Source organism: Mandrillus leucophaeus, unplaced genomic scaffold (assembly GCF_000951045.1).
Source record: "Mandrillus leucophaeus isolate KB7577 unplaced genomic scaffold, Mleu.le_1.0 Scaffold926, whole genome shotgun sequence".
NCBI lineage: Eukaryota > Metazoa > Chordata > Mammalia > Primates > Cercopithecidae > Mandrillus > Mandrillus leucophaeus.
In genome coordinates, this window is record NW_012110097.1 from 818,937 (window position 1) to 834,316 (window position 15,380).

The 15,380-nt window shown below is 48.2% G+C and overlaps 1 protein-coding gene across 1 annotated transcript in view; it reads left to right on the top strand.

Moving 5' to 3' along the window:
- LOC105531981 (transcription factor COE3-like) overlaps nt 1-8,717 on the top strand; it is a 123,179-nt gene extending 114,462 nt beyond the window's left edge. The window contains exons 7-12 of the mRNA XM_011970042.1: nt 706-771; nt 1,710-1,887; nt 2,969-3,157; nt 3,557-3,754; nt 4,789-4,901; nt 6,008-8,717. Of these exons, the coding sequence (XP_011825432.1) occupies nt 706-771; nt 1,710-1,887; nt 2,969-3,157; nt 3,557-3,754; nt 4,789-4,901; nt 6,008-6,025 (762 nt within the window). The 3' untranslated portion in view covers nt 6,026-8,717. The remainder of the gene's footprint in view (nt 1-705; nt 772-1,709; nt 1,888-2,968; nt 3,158-3,556; nt 3,755-4,788; nt 4,902-6,007) is intronic.
- Nucleotides 8,718-15,380: the final 6,663 nt, after the last annotated feature.

Consider the following 15,380-nt stretch of genomic DNA (forward strand, 5'->3'; position numbering starts at 1 on the left):
CGTGGATAAGACAGAACACGGTGCATCCAAGCCCCCAGGCACGGCGCGCACACTCTCGGTATGTGAAGGCATTTATGAAGTCCTTTACAACGTGCAGTCAAAGAGGTTAATTGAAAAATTTCTTAATGTCATTATGAAAGAACTAGATTAACCCAAGTTAATTCACTTTATTGTTCAAAATAAAGAGGAATAAGCACTGAACTCACTTGCAAATTTGGGGCGTGAATTAGGGGTGAGATGTTGTCTTTAAGGACTCTGCCAGTTTAATTAAGATATGGAAAATTACTTATTGTTCTTCACCACTAAAGTGCTAGGAATTAACAGGCAAATGTGGTGCCTGGGCCTTTCATATCTCCGCCATGTGTGTGTTTGTTTAATACCCATAAGACTCCGTCATTAAACCTCAGGCATGGATTGGGCTCATTCTCCACTGGCCCTCCCGCATGTCCGTGCACCTCTGTGAGCCCAACCGGACGGAGGAGCCACAGAAATGGCTTTTATTCAGGCTCCTTGTAAAGGCCACAAACAGCGTCAGCACGCACATGCCTTCCTGTGTGTGCCTGCCTTCGAAGTACACGGCAGGGCCAGGACGGGTCGCTGTGGGTGAGGACTGGTCTCCACACCCGCAGATGGAACTGGTACTGAAGGGCAGCGATAGCTGGCCGGCTCCTCCCATGAATCACCTCCTGTCTGCTCTTCCTTTAGGAGGTGTTACTGAAGCGGGCAGCGGACCTGGTGGAAGCCTTATACGGAATGCCCCACAACAACCAGGTAGGTGGAGGGCGGCTGCCCTTGCCCATCCTTCCCCCCATGCCAGAACCCGTGGGCAGCCGGCGTGGCTCCAGCGTGGGCGTTCTGGGCACGAGCATGCTTTTCCAGTGACTCCATGGGAGTCTGATGTGAGAAAGGCTTCCCATCCTTGCCCTCACACTAGGTTCAAGTAGAAAGGATGAGTTGGTGTCAGAACCCACAAGCAGAAAAACTTGTCACAGGGGAGAGCACAGCCTTGAAACCCATCTGTGGTGTGCAGTGGCGGGTGGATGGTGTACAGTGGCGGGTGGATGGTGTGCAGTGGCGGGTGGATGATGTGCAGTGGCGGGTGGATGGTGTGCAGTGGCGGGTGGACAGTGTTGGTGCCACTGGAAACCAGGGAGGGCTGGATGGGCGCCCCACAGCATTCAGGACAGAATTGAGCAAATGTTGCTCCCTTTCTTCTTCTTCTTCTTTTTTTTTTTTTTGAGACAGGATCTTGCTCTGTTGCCCAGGCTGGAGTGCAGTAGGGCAGTCTTGGTTTACTGCAACCTCCGCCTCCCAGGTTCAAGCGATTCTTCTGCCTTGGTCTCCTGAGTAGCTGGGATTACAGGCGTTTGCCAACACACTCGGCTAATTTTTATATTTTCATTAGAGGCCGGATTTTGCCATGTTGGCCAGGCTGGTCTTAAACTTCTGACCTCAGGTGATCCGCCTGCCTTGACCTCCCAAAGTGCTGGGATTACAGGTGTGAGCCACCGTGCCCAGCCAGATATTGCGCCCTTTCAAAAGCATCAGTAAATTATTTTCCTAGGGGAAGCTCTTTGCCTATTAAGAAATAGATTTGGTCATGGTCTGGGCAAGGGATAGTGGGATGCCACCGTCATGGGTCCCCAAGAGTGTGGCCAGCTGGGCCGGGCCTAGGATGATGGGCTGGCTCCCACTTGCTCCTGCTGCAGGAGATCATCTTGAAGCGAGCGGCGAACATCGCCGAGGCGCTGTACAGCGTTCCCCGCAATCACAACCAGATCCCCACCCTGGGCAACACCCCTGCGCACACGGGCATGATGGGCGTCAACTCCTTCAGCAGCCAGCTAGCCGTCAACGTGTCGGAGACGTCACAAGCCAACGACCAAGGTAGGCTGGCGCGCCAGGCGGACCCCTGCCCTGAACACCCTCCGCGGGTTGGTTGAGGCCTTAGCTGAAGAGGCACGTGTCCAGGGCCGGCTGGGGAATGTCCGTAGCGTTCCGTTCTCTCTGGCTCTGCTGGTTTCTTTGCTCAGGAAGACCTTGCTCTGCAGGTCCTCCCAGCCAGTGCTGGCCTAAGAACACTCAGAGAGAGCCCAGTTACTAAGAACGGCAGCTCCCCTGGCTGCCATGCGGGTCACTGGTATTTGCTAGAAGTTTCCCTCAATGTGTTCGTAAGTGACTTTGCTTTCCTTGGAAGACTGGACTAAGCCATAGGATAGCCATGGCCTAGGGAGCCGAGGAGAGCCTGCTTGGATGCACTGCACGGTGGGATTTGGGTCTAAGTTTGGAACGAATCCATGGAGAGAGACCCGCATTTCCACACCCCGCACCCCATCCCACAGTACAGTGACCTGGGCCGGCCAAGGCCGCTGCATCTTGCCGTTTGGGTCCATTTTAGTTTTCCTCCTTGCAGAGTGCGCAGGCAGTGATCTTAGAAAACAGCTCACCTGTACTGCTGATTTTGTTCCCATCCATCCACGCTCCCGTGGCAGGAATGAAGCTTCCATGTCCCCTGACTGCCCCCATGTATAGAAATAGAAACCATACAAATGAAGAACCCCAAACAGCCTTTCAGGGGAAGTTACGGCCACAAACAAGCTCTCCTTGTCAGTCATGGCATTTGAAGGTCTACAGAGGCCGAAAGTTCACAGAGCGTGGGGGGACAGACCAGGAATCCAAGCTTTGATAATTGCCTCTAAAGAGAAATGTGAAAGCCACTGACGGTGAGATCGAAGTGCGCCCCGGCTGGCTGTCGAAGCCGGCAGAGACAGGATGGGGCTCACGGTGAGACAGTGGCAGCAGGGTTGGCGTGATAAGGTCATCCGAGCTGGCAGCAGGCGTTAGAGCAGGTGGAAAGCACAGGGTCAATTAGCAATGTTAATAAATGATATAGATTCTCGGGGAACCCCCCCCCAAGTGTCTGTCGCTGATAATAATGTTATTTTTGGCCGGGGGGGGATTTCAACAGTCGGCTACAGTCGCAATACAAGCAGCGTGTCCCCGCGAGGCTACGTCCCCAGCAGTACTCCCCAGCAGTCCAATTACAACACAGTCAGCACTAGCATGAATGGATATGGAAGTGGCGCCATGGCCAATCTAGGGGTCCCTGGCTCGCCTGGATTTCTTAATGGCTCCTCCGCTAACTCTCCCTACGGCAGTAAGTGTCTGTTTTTGTCACACGTCATCACGCAGATTCATATTCACTACCGAGTTGAGTGTGTGCATTGCTTGGGTGTTCTGTGATGTGAGCTACTGGATAAAAGGAAGGGTGGCCCTGGAGGCTGGGCGTCCAAATGGCGACCATAAATTGACCCAAAACGGGCCCGATGTGACTCATTGGAAACCAAAACAAAATCCAAACAAAATGGGCTGCTCAATTGGAAGAGAAAGTCCAGTGCAAAAGAGCTTGCCTGTTATCCAGAGCGTGGCCGAGCCAGACGCATGTCATGTTTTGTTTTTGTGCCCCCGCCCCCCGTCCGAGGCGAGGCCTTTGGCGCCGTCTCGCCGTGGCACTGTGCCGCGGCCGCGCGTGCTGACCGTGTTTGCTTTGTTGCAGTAGTGCCGTCCAGCCCCACCATGGCAGCCTCTTCGGTCACCCTCCCTTCAAACTGTAGCAGCACACACGGCATTTTCTCATTCTCACCTGCCAATGTCATCTCCGCAGTGAAACAGAAGAGCGCCTTCGCGCCCGTGGTCCGGCCCCAAGCCTCCCCTCCTCCTTCCTGCACCAGCGCCAACGGGAACGGACTGCAAGGTGAGGGTGGTGCGGGGCCGGGGGCCAGTGTCGGGTCCTCTCCAGGGGTGGGGATGGGAGTGGGGGTGGGGGCTCGGCCTTTCTCCTGGCACCTCTGTGACCGCTGCATGTTCTCCCGTGGCCCACCTTGATGCGTGCCACCTCTGCCTGGTGTTCAGAGCAAGGACCCCTGTGCACTGAGCCCCAGAAAGGACCAGATTCCTCCTCTTGGATTTTGTCCAGTTCACCCTTCCGATGGCACCTAGTGTACTTTCGGTGGAACACCCTGTGCCCCTAAGGGGGTGGGACCACGTGAGAGAAGGCGGGAGTGCGGTGAAGGTCGCCATGGTCATTGTCAGTCTGATTCAGCCACTGGGCCTTTGCCCGGGGCCTGGCACTTCTCAGTGCAGGGTGGTTAGCGCTTGCAGCCTCCTATGCACAAAGCAGCAAAAATAGCCCTGGCATGGGGATGGCAGGGCACCATGCCGCCTGTGGATCCCATCTCAAAATCTGCCTACCCTCGTTGTCCCGAGGCTGGGCCTTGGTTCTCCACTTTATTTGCTGGACCATGCGTCCAGCAGGGCTGTGCTGTCTTTTGGAAAGGGATGTGCGTCTAGACCCAGGGCCAGGTGTGTACCAACACCAGGTTGCAGTCTGTCTGTGGACAGGAGCTGGTTTTCCCTATGTGCTCTCTCTCAAAGATTCAGGAGGGAGAAGGGCCGGCCCCGCGGGCACAGCGGTCCACAGATGAGGCCACATGGAGTGGGCACCTTATGTCTGCCCAGTGCCTGGCCCATCTGGACTGTGCAGGCTGCACGTGGCCTGCGATGTGTGTGACAGGCAGAGCCACATGGGTGCCCCCAGGCCTCATGAACTTGTGAGTGGCCCTTTGTGAGGTGCTGAGGCCCGCAGGCACTTAAATTAAGTGGCCGTCATCTGGCCTCTTTCAGACACCACCTTTGGTATATGCTCCTCCCAGTGACTCAAATCCAGTTACTCCTTTAGAAACATGAACCCATTCAACCAGTATTTACTGAGCACCTACTATGTACCAGGCTCTCTGCTGGGTGCTGAGGACGTAGCCGCGGAGAAGACAAACTGGCCCTTTTGTGAAGTCGGTGGCATATTTCACTTTGATGAACTAATGCTCAAAAAAGGAACTGGAAAGGTATCAGTGATTTGAAATCATTGTCTTCACAACATGCGTTAGCGTATGAAGGGACGCCCAGGCCCCCGAAGTGCCGCCGACTGGCCTGCGTGCCATCAGTGGGCACCGCACCAGGGTCGCTGCAGAGGCAGGTGGTGAGGTGCCGCGGCGCTGCCCGCAACATGGGGTCAGGCCGGCTGAAAGATGGCACCTCCTACGCGGTGTGTACATGCACAGGGCTTCCAAACCATAAAGTTGTAACGGTGAGTCGGAGATAAATTAATATCGTTGAAATTAATGAACTGAGAAATCGAAGCTCACGTGACTACATGAACAAATGTATTAATATGTTATACATCAATTAATGAGAACGATCATTCTGACAAAAATTAAACAACAGTCGCGGTAAAATATTTTAAATTACATTCGTACCAGGAGTTCACGTGAAAGCGTCAGCCCCGCTTGGCGTTTTCGTGCAAAGTTTTCTCTTCTTTCCTGAGAAGAGAGAAAAGGTCCTGACGGCGGTGCCATGACTCACATCTCTCCGTGGCCCTTGCCTGGAGGTTCCAGGGCAGGTGGGCTGTGAGTGGCTTTGATTCTGGAGAGCCCCTGACTCACCATTACGATACAGAGAGATGACCGCATGGTCAGAGCCCAGACCTGGAAGCAGAGGGGAAACTGAGGCCAGTCTGGGTCTCACATAGGGAGCGAGAGCAGGGCCTGTGAGCCGGCCTTGGCTGGCGTCATGGGAGTGACCAGGCTGGGTCGCCTCTCTCGGCAGAGGGGGTTCTGGGCCTCCGTTGGCTTTGTACCCTGCACTGGTCAGTGTGGGGAAGCTGCAGCCTCTGCACACAGCAGTGCCAGGAGCCCCTCCCTTTTCCAAAAGAAGCCTTTGAGGAGGGCTGCAGGAGGGGCAGGACCGGGGGATTTTTGTCCCCACGTGCGCCCCCACCTCAGGAAGCAGATTCCCCAGCACACCCTAACCACGCCCGAGGCTGGTGAATGGAATTGTGCAAGTCCAGCCTCCCAGTTGAATAGGGGGGAAGGGCAGCCCCGCCCGCATCTGCATTGGCAGGAGGGCGCATGCGGGGAGCCTACAGTAACTGCTCTGTCCTTCTGTCTTGCAGCTATGTCTGGGCTGGTAGTCCCGCCAATGTGAGGGACTCCTGTTCACCTTCCGCAGCACCCAGCATCAAAGGACGGACTTCAGGGGACACGTTTAGTATATTAAGACATGCTGATGGAAACAGTATCTTCAAAAATAGCAGCAGCAATTGAAATGCTACAAAAGACTTTGTTTAAAGATTTTATTTAAACTACTAAGAATCAACATGCAAACAGCCTCCTTCTTCATGAACAATTCCATTTTATTGACTGAACTTTTCTCATATTTTCACATTTCTCAGTCCTGAAGAATAAGGAAAACAAAGCGACGCCTATTTTGTATAAAGTTTCTGACTCCGTCTTGGCCATGTCTAGTAATTGCTATGTGTTGGGAGAAACTTTGTGAATGCACCATTTTGATGATCATGAAACGCTGATGAAAAATGCCTCCAAACATTTTTCTGTACTCATACTTAGATTCACAATGGTTGTGTATCTCTATAATGTGAAATATTTTTTTGTGGTGATAAAAAGGGGGCCAAGGAGGTATGAGCCATCAGACTGGAAAAAAGGATGACTATATGATTAGGAGAAACTGGGGTGGCAGGGAGGGAGGGAGGGTTTATCATTGCTTAACTTCATCTTAATGAAATGAAACTTTGTAACTTATTGTAGTTAGAAATTGTAACTTTGATATTGAATTCTCTTGCCTTCAACAAGCACACTGACAGAGAAAAACGCTACTGTCTGTTGGTTCCAATATTCTCCCACTGCTAGAGCTTCCTGTTAAGCAAGTGTGATCTGCAACATTTTTTCAACTTTTGCTAGCACTGTATACTATTGCATTCTTAGGCTACTGTGAGGTCTATGTTTCTTGTACCAGAAATTGTCCTTTTGACTTCTAGATCCTTCTTCCCTAATGTGTTTTGTATGTGGTTATAAAATTGTAGACTTTTGTGATTTTGCCAAAGTTGTAGCTAAATATTTATACACTTGTCTTGAATTTTTTTCAGATCCACTTAAAATATTTAGAAAAACAAGTTTTATTCCTTATGTGTCTTATAAGGAATAAAATGGTCTTCATTTGACACTTACTTTCCCATGAACACTTGCAGTTGCTAAGGGACTTTATTTTGTAACATATCAATTATAAATATTGTATTTATCTTTGAAATTTTGTACATTGCTTTTCCCGCCTTTTCCTTTTTCTTCTTTCTTGTCTGCGTTGGTTTTTGATCATGGCCTGGTGTTGTGATACTGGGAAGAGCATTAGCCAAGAACTTGTCTCTTTGATCTGTTTCGTTAAGATGAACCAGTGTCTTTACATTTCATTTGTACTTCAAAAATATGCTATTGTTTAGACTTTCCATCTTTTTTTTTATTTTGAGGAAAAGTCAAATTCATTGTTTATTTTTATATTATTTTTAAGTTATCTGAACAAATACTTTTGAAAAAAAAGTTAGTTGTATAGTCAAAACAAATCGGTGCCACCCGGCCGTGACAAATCCTACGAGAGTCTGTGCATGTGGAACGGCCGCGAAGAGGCGACACCATTTGGGGCTGTGTCCTTATTTTATTTTATTTTTTTGTAGAATGTAAAAAGTCATTTTAGATGCCACCCATGACTTTGCCACATAGCTGAACTGTGTTTACTGGAAAAATTCAGAGGCCTAAAGTTTAAAATAAAATTTACTTCTGATGTTTTAATTAAAATGTTTGCCACATTAACTTCTCTGATGCCTTAAAAGTGGACTTCTTTAAAGAACCTTTGTGCTATTTTATCACAGGCTTACACAACAATTGTTAATAAATACTTCATTTGGAGATTTATGGTGTAAAACACACAAACACACACACAAAAGCACAAGCCCGCTGCATGACCCGTCTCTCCTTTCTGGGACTATTTCTGCTGCAGCCTGTACCCTCCTGGGCCCACCTCCGAGTCACAGAGGTTTCAGGGGGACCCAAATCACTGCTGATTTTTAATTTTTTTTTTAACAATACATTTTTGTGGTCAGTTCCAACAGCACTGTCCGTACTTTTAAAACTGGAACGACCTCCTTCAGATATTGTGCCTCTTAGTGCCAAACCCACAGTGAGACCAAAAGTGTCAGGTTTTTTTTTTTCTTTCTCCTTTGCACTAAATGCTTTGCAGACACAGCACAGCACAAACATTTTGCAAATTGCAGCAGAAATTCAATTTAAAAAGGAGGGACTTTAAAATACCTTCTTGACAAAAATCAACAATGCACAACTTAGAAAGTGTTCATTCTAGGGACAAAATTAAATAAACAGAATGTCCCCAGGAGTCAGCAGGTCACAGTCTGGCTTTGTGACAGTTGACAAGGCCTAGCTACATGGGAAAGCCTGAGAAGTCACTTTGGAACTAAATTGCCTCCGTTTTATTTTGTACGAGTAAGGGTTTGATCTACAAAAGAGCGCACATGGACGCACTGAGAACGCCTGCCAGCTTCCCCATGCCCTCACTTGGTTTGTGTTTTAGGTTAAGTAGTCAACGCCCACATCACTTCACTGTCTCAAGACTGAGCACTTCACTAAATGGTAGATTTTACTGTTAAAGACCCTACAATAAGATTGTTTTATCTGTACATTTTTTCAGATATTTAACTGTATAAAAATGTTCATTTTACACAATATTTAATTAAAGTATTTCTTGTCTGTGAATTTCACTTTTGGTAATTCTGTTTTGATTATTAAAATGACTGACTAAACACACATAAAATTTACACCGGGGGTTTCATTTGCACATGCCGGGTTCTGAAGCTGCAACTTGGCCAAGATAAAAATGATCCATAGTAGAACTTTCCACAAAGTTATCCAGCCTCCGTCCTCTAACCTGCGTAGAGACAGAAGTTCAGCAAATTGTCACTTACGTGGTCCTGACCCCCAGAGGTACCATCTGTATGCATGCTGCACTCTGGGCGATGCTTCTGTGTCACACATGCTCTGTGGGCCACAGCAGTGCCAGAGTGACATAATCACTGTTCCAGCACTTGTCTTTGGGAACTCAAACAATCCCAAGGCTCACTGAGGGGCTTGATAACCCACTCCCTCCAGACCTTCTGCCCCAGCCCCTCTGCTTCTGAATAGTGCACTGGGCAGGTAGAGAATAACTGCTCCAGTGACCCCAGACACATGCTGCTTTTGGCTCCACAGTTGGGTTCCACTGGGCAAGAACCAGGCTTCGGAGAGAGAGCGCAGCAGCAAAGGCTCTGGATGGGTGTGCAAACACCAGGGCACCCAGATGACTGTGCTGCCTACGGTCTGCAAGAGGGGCATCACCGATTCCACTGCCACCACAGTGGCACAGCAGACCCCATGCACCAGCCCCGGGCGCTGCTGACTGCACACTGGTAGCCAAATGCACCAACTCTAATGAGATCTGCCTTCAACACTGAGGTTCTAATTTACACACCGACGTTCGGCTCCTCTGAGTTTCCCGTGCTCCCATTTCACTCAGTATTTTTTCATTTTCTCCTCCATGAAAGGCTGGGTTTGCATGTTTTGGCTTGCAGCTTTATAACACATACACATAAGTGTGATCCAAATTACTACTCACAAATGTCATCTTAATTACTTGTTCTGCTAAGCAAAACAGGAAACAATTATTCAAAACATAAAGAAACTTGTGAATACCTTTTTCTCCTGTCATTGACAATCAGGTTCTGTTTCAGACTTAAAGAGACAGCACAGAGAGAGGCTTATAAGGTACAAGCCTGAAGGCTGCCCGCTCCCCTCCCCTGCAGACTCCCTTCCAAGTGGCTGGAGGCTGGGGCTGGGGCTGGGACAAGCAGTTGCTGGGCAAGTCGCCTCCTTTGCACTCTGCACTGGTGCCACAAGTACCCAACGTCCTGTAACCAGGGGATGGAGAAATTATGTTTGTGTTTCAAATCAGAAGCAAGAACTGCCTTCTTTCAAAATGCACGCCAATTATTGTGAGGCCGCCTTTTAGGGTCTTTCAAGCTTTTAAAGATTATTCAAAGCACTTGAAATGGGCTTCAATCTAATGCCTCATTTCATTGCATTAAACAGCCTAGTTAATAAAGAATCAATATATTCAAAGGGCAAGGTTATCTTTTGTCTATAAGGGGTGGTGTCATTCTGAACCTTTTATAGTTCAAATGCTGAAAAAGACCTCATGAAATCCATACTCATCAAGTGGGTCAACGCGAGCGGTAAAGAGGCCCCTGAAAGGGAAGAAAGGCTGCCCTCCTCTAAAACAGCCCATGCTTATCTCACTTGCTCCGAGCGCCCAAAGAAGTCCTCAGAAATGTCAATTTCTCATCAAGACAAGAGGCCACGCTGATCATTTTTTCCAGAGAATACATACAATTAAGAGAATGCAGAGAGGCGGCGGTGGCAGTGATTTGTGGCTTATTCCGGCCCCATGAGCTGCGATCTCCCTCCCAGCAGATAAAAAGGGTTGTTGATAACTGAAGTGTCAATATGCCGAAGAGTGAGTTTTGAATGTGAGTCCTTGTGCTTTGAGCTCACTGGGCCGATCCCAGGCCCTGATAACGGCGCAGCTGCCAACGGACACCACAGGTTGGCCCTCACAATTAATGCCATGAATAAATCACACAAAAGAGTTGGGATGCTTTATACTCGGTGAGACAATCCCCTGTTTTACCCTTCAAGGATTCCTTTTATATTGGAATAAGGTTGCTTTTAATGAAATTTAAACTCATCAGAGGAAATCAAAAACCTCCAATCAGATTACAAATTGATTTTTTGGTCATTTGTCATGTCCCAGCGTAGAGCCGCAGGTTTCACAGGGAGCGAGTTGCCGTCGTGGCGGGGCTGGGAGTGAGCGTGGATGCAGCTCCTGCTCCCACCCCTGGCTTGGGACAACCCGTGGTCGGGCTCCTCAGTAAGTAGAGGCAGCCCTGGTGACTCCTCGTGCCCCACTGAGTGCAGCCGACTGAACCTGTGACAAGAACAGGTGCCAATCATGGCTAATTCAGTGGCAGCTTTATAACCTGGGATGTCGTCCTTGGTAAAATTCACAGTGACTTCTAGGTCTGCACTCACAGATCCACGGATGGCCACAGACACACGTTCTCTGGGGAGTGCCATCAGTTCTGGTGAGTCTCCACCCCCATCCCCACCCCTCCAGTTGGCTCTACACTACCCCACAGACAGCATGATACAGAAGCATGCGGGTCTCCCAGTCCCCATGTGCCAAGACCTTGAGATCTGGGCAGAGAAAATCTTGGCTAACTCCTAGCCAGCATCCAGTGGAAGCCCCAGTGCTCTCCTCAGCAGAGCCTGCCCTGCCCCCCAGGCCACTCCAGGGTGGTGTCCCCCTGGGGAAGACTCGAAAGCATCGGAGGCCGCCAGCCTCCAGCCTCCCAGTGGGTCTCCTGAGTGCCCTGGATGAAACTGCACCTTCCTTACCCCTGCAAGGGGGCACCTAGTCAAAGCTGAGGGGGGAAGCTGAGGTCCCACTGAGTCTCTGGTACTTAGTGGGAATCTAGAAGGGCCTTTTGTCCCTCCTGGAAAGACTGGGGCCGGGACAAAGTGAGGGCAGGCACTACTTTGGGAGGAGGCGAACACTGTTTCTGATTGAAGATTCCTCAGAGAACATCTGTTAAATACAGTCTCCAAAGTGAGTCAAATACTCCACACATCTAACAGCAACACTCACCTTTGCCGCCCCCGGTGATCTGCGGAGCACTTTATCCACACCGTCTCTTTTGTCCTCCCACAAAGTGCTGTGCTGGAGCTGGCTCCCCACTTCCAGGTGGTGACACTGCAGTTCAGAAAGTTCAGATGATGGTCACTAGGCTGAAACGACCAGGGCCCGAGGCCAGGTGACGTCTCCAATCTTCAAACCCTACCCTCTCTCCACTGACTTAGGTTTCAGGTATCTTCAGTAAGAAAGACTGGCTGGGCACGGTGGCTCACGCCTGTAATCCCAGCACTTTGGGAGGCCAAGACAGGCGGATCACTTGAGGTCAGGAGTTCAAGACCAGCCTGGCCAACATGGTGAAAGCCCGTCTCTACTAAAATTACAAAAAACTTAGCCGGGTATGGTGGTGGGCACCTGTGATCCCAGCTACTTGAGAGGCCGAGGCAGGAGAATGGCTTGAACCCGGGAGGTGGAGGTTGCACTGAGCTGAGACTGTGCCATTGCACTCCAGCCTGGGCACCAAGAGTGAGACTCTGTCTCAAAATAAATAAATAAATAAAAAATAAAAAAAAAAAGAAAGAGAGAGAAGGAGGAGTATCTAAATGGAAGTGAGGAGAGAAGTCACACTTCCCTGAGAAGATCCTAACCAAGCCACCCACAGGGTTTGGAGAGCCTGACTCAGTCGAGGCCACCTGTACAGGCCACAGGTGGAAACTGGCTTGCCCAGTGCAGCTCAGTTGGGGGTCAGAGGGCCCTGCCTCAGAACATAACCAATGTCACACTTCTATGCTCCCAAAACCGGAGGCAAAAGACCATTTCTCCCAGGGACTTTGAAGCTGCCATGAGGCCTCGGAACCGCTGGCTCCCTGTGCTCTCCATGGGTTTCCTGGGGTCCTCATGGGGTCCACATGGGGTCCACACATGGGGCTGGTGAGCCAGTGTGAGAAGGGTACACTGAGCCCATCCCATGGTGCAAGAGTGGGAGGGAGATGCAGGTTAGGACTGAGGCAGCCAGAGGGGCTGGGCTGCAAGGGGTTAGGCCTGCAGCTGGTACCCAGCAAGGGCTCAACAAAAGTCAGCTTCTGTGACTGCCAGCAAGGTAATAATGGGCTAAGGATGGAGTGAAGAAGAGGAAAATAAGAGCAATCATGATTTGGAGGGTAGACTTGCGATGAGTAACAACAATATCAAAAGTGTTGGCTGAAAAAGACACAAAGGGTCAGAAGGGGACACAGGTGTCTCTCACCAGACTGCCCCATCAGACCATCCCCTCTCCCAACACTCCACATTGATGGTGGGCCATGGACAACGACGGTGTTGGTGCAGCTTGCTAAGCCATCACAGGGTTCATTAGCTAAGCTAGATATAAAACTTGTTTTTCCACCTATAAGGGACCAGATCCTTCACTGCCTGTGCTACTATTGTGGGGCTGGCAGAACACAGGGCTGATACAGGGAAGTTGCCATCAGGAGAGAGAGAAAAGATGCCTGTAACCATCTCAACAGAGGGTTTATATTCTTAATATACAATGAGCTTTTGCAAATCAATAAGACTCAGTGGAAACCCTAAAGAGAAAAGAGGCAAATTTACACTCCATTCACAAGGGCACAATAAAAGTGATCAATAAGCTTAGGAAATTATATTCAACCTCATTTAAAAATACATATCAAATTAAAATAATGAGATGAATTTTTTTAACCTATTAAATTAGAAAAGATTTTTCTTGAAAGCTAATACACAATGCTGTTGATGGAGGAAGGGTATTCTTACAGTAGTCAGTAGAAGGGTAAATTGGTACAAGCCTTCTGGAAATCATTCTGACATATCAAGAGACTTAAAAATATTCATATCCTTTTTACTGACTAATTCCACTCCAAGGAATCAATCTGAAAGAAATAATCAGATATTAGACAAGACTTTTAAGTCCAAAATTGTTAGCTATGGCAATATTTATCAAAAAATTGGAAAGAACCCAAATGGCTCAAAATAGAAATTGGTCATTAAATTATGATATAGCCATTATAATGGAATATTATATATTCTATTAAAACATAAAGATTATGTTTTTGAAGTATATCTAATAAAATACTCAGCATCAAATGACATAAAATTAGGTAAAACAAGCATATAATACTGTTTATATAGAACATAATTCCAACTCGTAATTTTTTTTTTTTTTGAGACAGTCTTGCTCAGTCACCCAGGCTGGAGTGTGGTGGCGCGATCTCAGCTCACTGCAAGCTCCGCCTCCTGGGTTCACGCCGTTCTCCTGCCTCAGCTTCCTGAGTAGCTGGGACTACAGGCGCCTGCCACCACGCCCGGCTAGTTTTTTTGTATTGTTAGTAGAGACGGGGTCTCACCGTGTCAGCCAGGATGGTCTCGATCTCCTGACCTCGTGATCCGCCCGTCTCGGCCTCCCAAAGTGCTGGGATTCCAGGCATGAGCCACCGCGCCCGGCCCCAATTTGTAAATTTCTATGTAGAGAGAAGACAATAAATAATATATAAAAATATACATATATTTAGAAAAAATACTGGTCAGAGTTACAGCAAAATTAACAGTAGGTATATCTGGGAGGTGAAAACTTACACATTACATTCATATTTTCCCGGTTTTCTTCTGAATAGACAGGCAGGGTTATGTGTTGGAGAACACTGCTCACCATATCACTGTCTCACCACTCTGCCCTCCTGCTACAGTGAACAAGGTAGGGGAGACAACCAACTCAGAGCCATCAGATTGGTCTAGAACACTGAGGCCTGATGGGATGGGCATTGGTGCATGGCCACCTGGAATCTGAGCTGGGGCTGACATAGTGCTGAGAGAGCGGACACCAGACTGGCAAGTGGGCAGGAAAGAGGAGAGGTGCACAGGAGTGTGGAGATCTGGGCTGCGTGGTCCAAAGCGGAGAGATCCTAAGGGAGGAGTTCCCATGAAGCCCCACTGAATTCCTTGCTCTGCCTTTCTCAGCATGTCTCTGGGGACTGATACTATCTTCACTTTTATCTGAACTACCTGGAGGAAGTTTCTGCTGCCTGCAACCAAACAGTTACTGACCAGGCAAACTAGGGAAAAAAAATCTTAAAATTAGCATTATAAGAGAATCAAAAATAACTTACAAGATATGAGGTTTAGTAAATACATTTAGCAAGATTAATGAATACAAGGTCAATATACAACTGTATTTCTATGACAATAATACTATTTTTATAATAGGAATTTTTAAAATGCCATTTAAAAATTTTCAATGCCGTTTACAACAGCATTAAAAACGCCAAATACTTAGAAAGAAAGCTATCAAAGTTATGCAAGATGTCTGCACAGGAAACCACAAAATTGTACTGAGAGAAAATTTTAAAATCTTAATAAATGAAGGAATATACCATATTCATGGATTGGAAAAGTACCTGTTGAGATGATGTCAACTCTTCCTCCCAACACTGACCTACAGATTTAGTACAATCTCAATCAAATTCCACTAGGTGCTTTTCTTAAAATTGATAAGCTCATCCTAAAATTTACTTGGAACTGTAAATGATCCAGAGGAGCCAAGGAAATTCTGACAGAGACAGAGGCTGGAGGATTTGAACCACCCAAACCAAGACATTTTATGAGGCTGTAATAACTAAGACACTTTGGTATTAGAACAAGAACAGACAAATAACCTAACAGCACAGATAGTCCAGAAACAGACCTCCTATTCATGGTCACCTGATTGACGACAGAGGAGGCACTGAAATGCA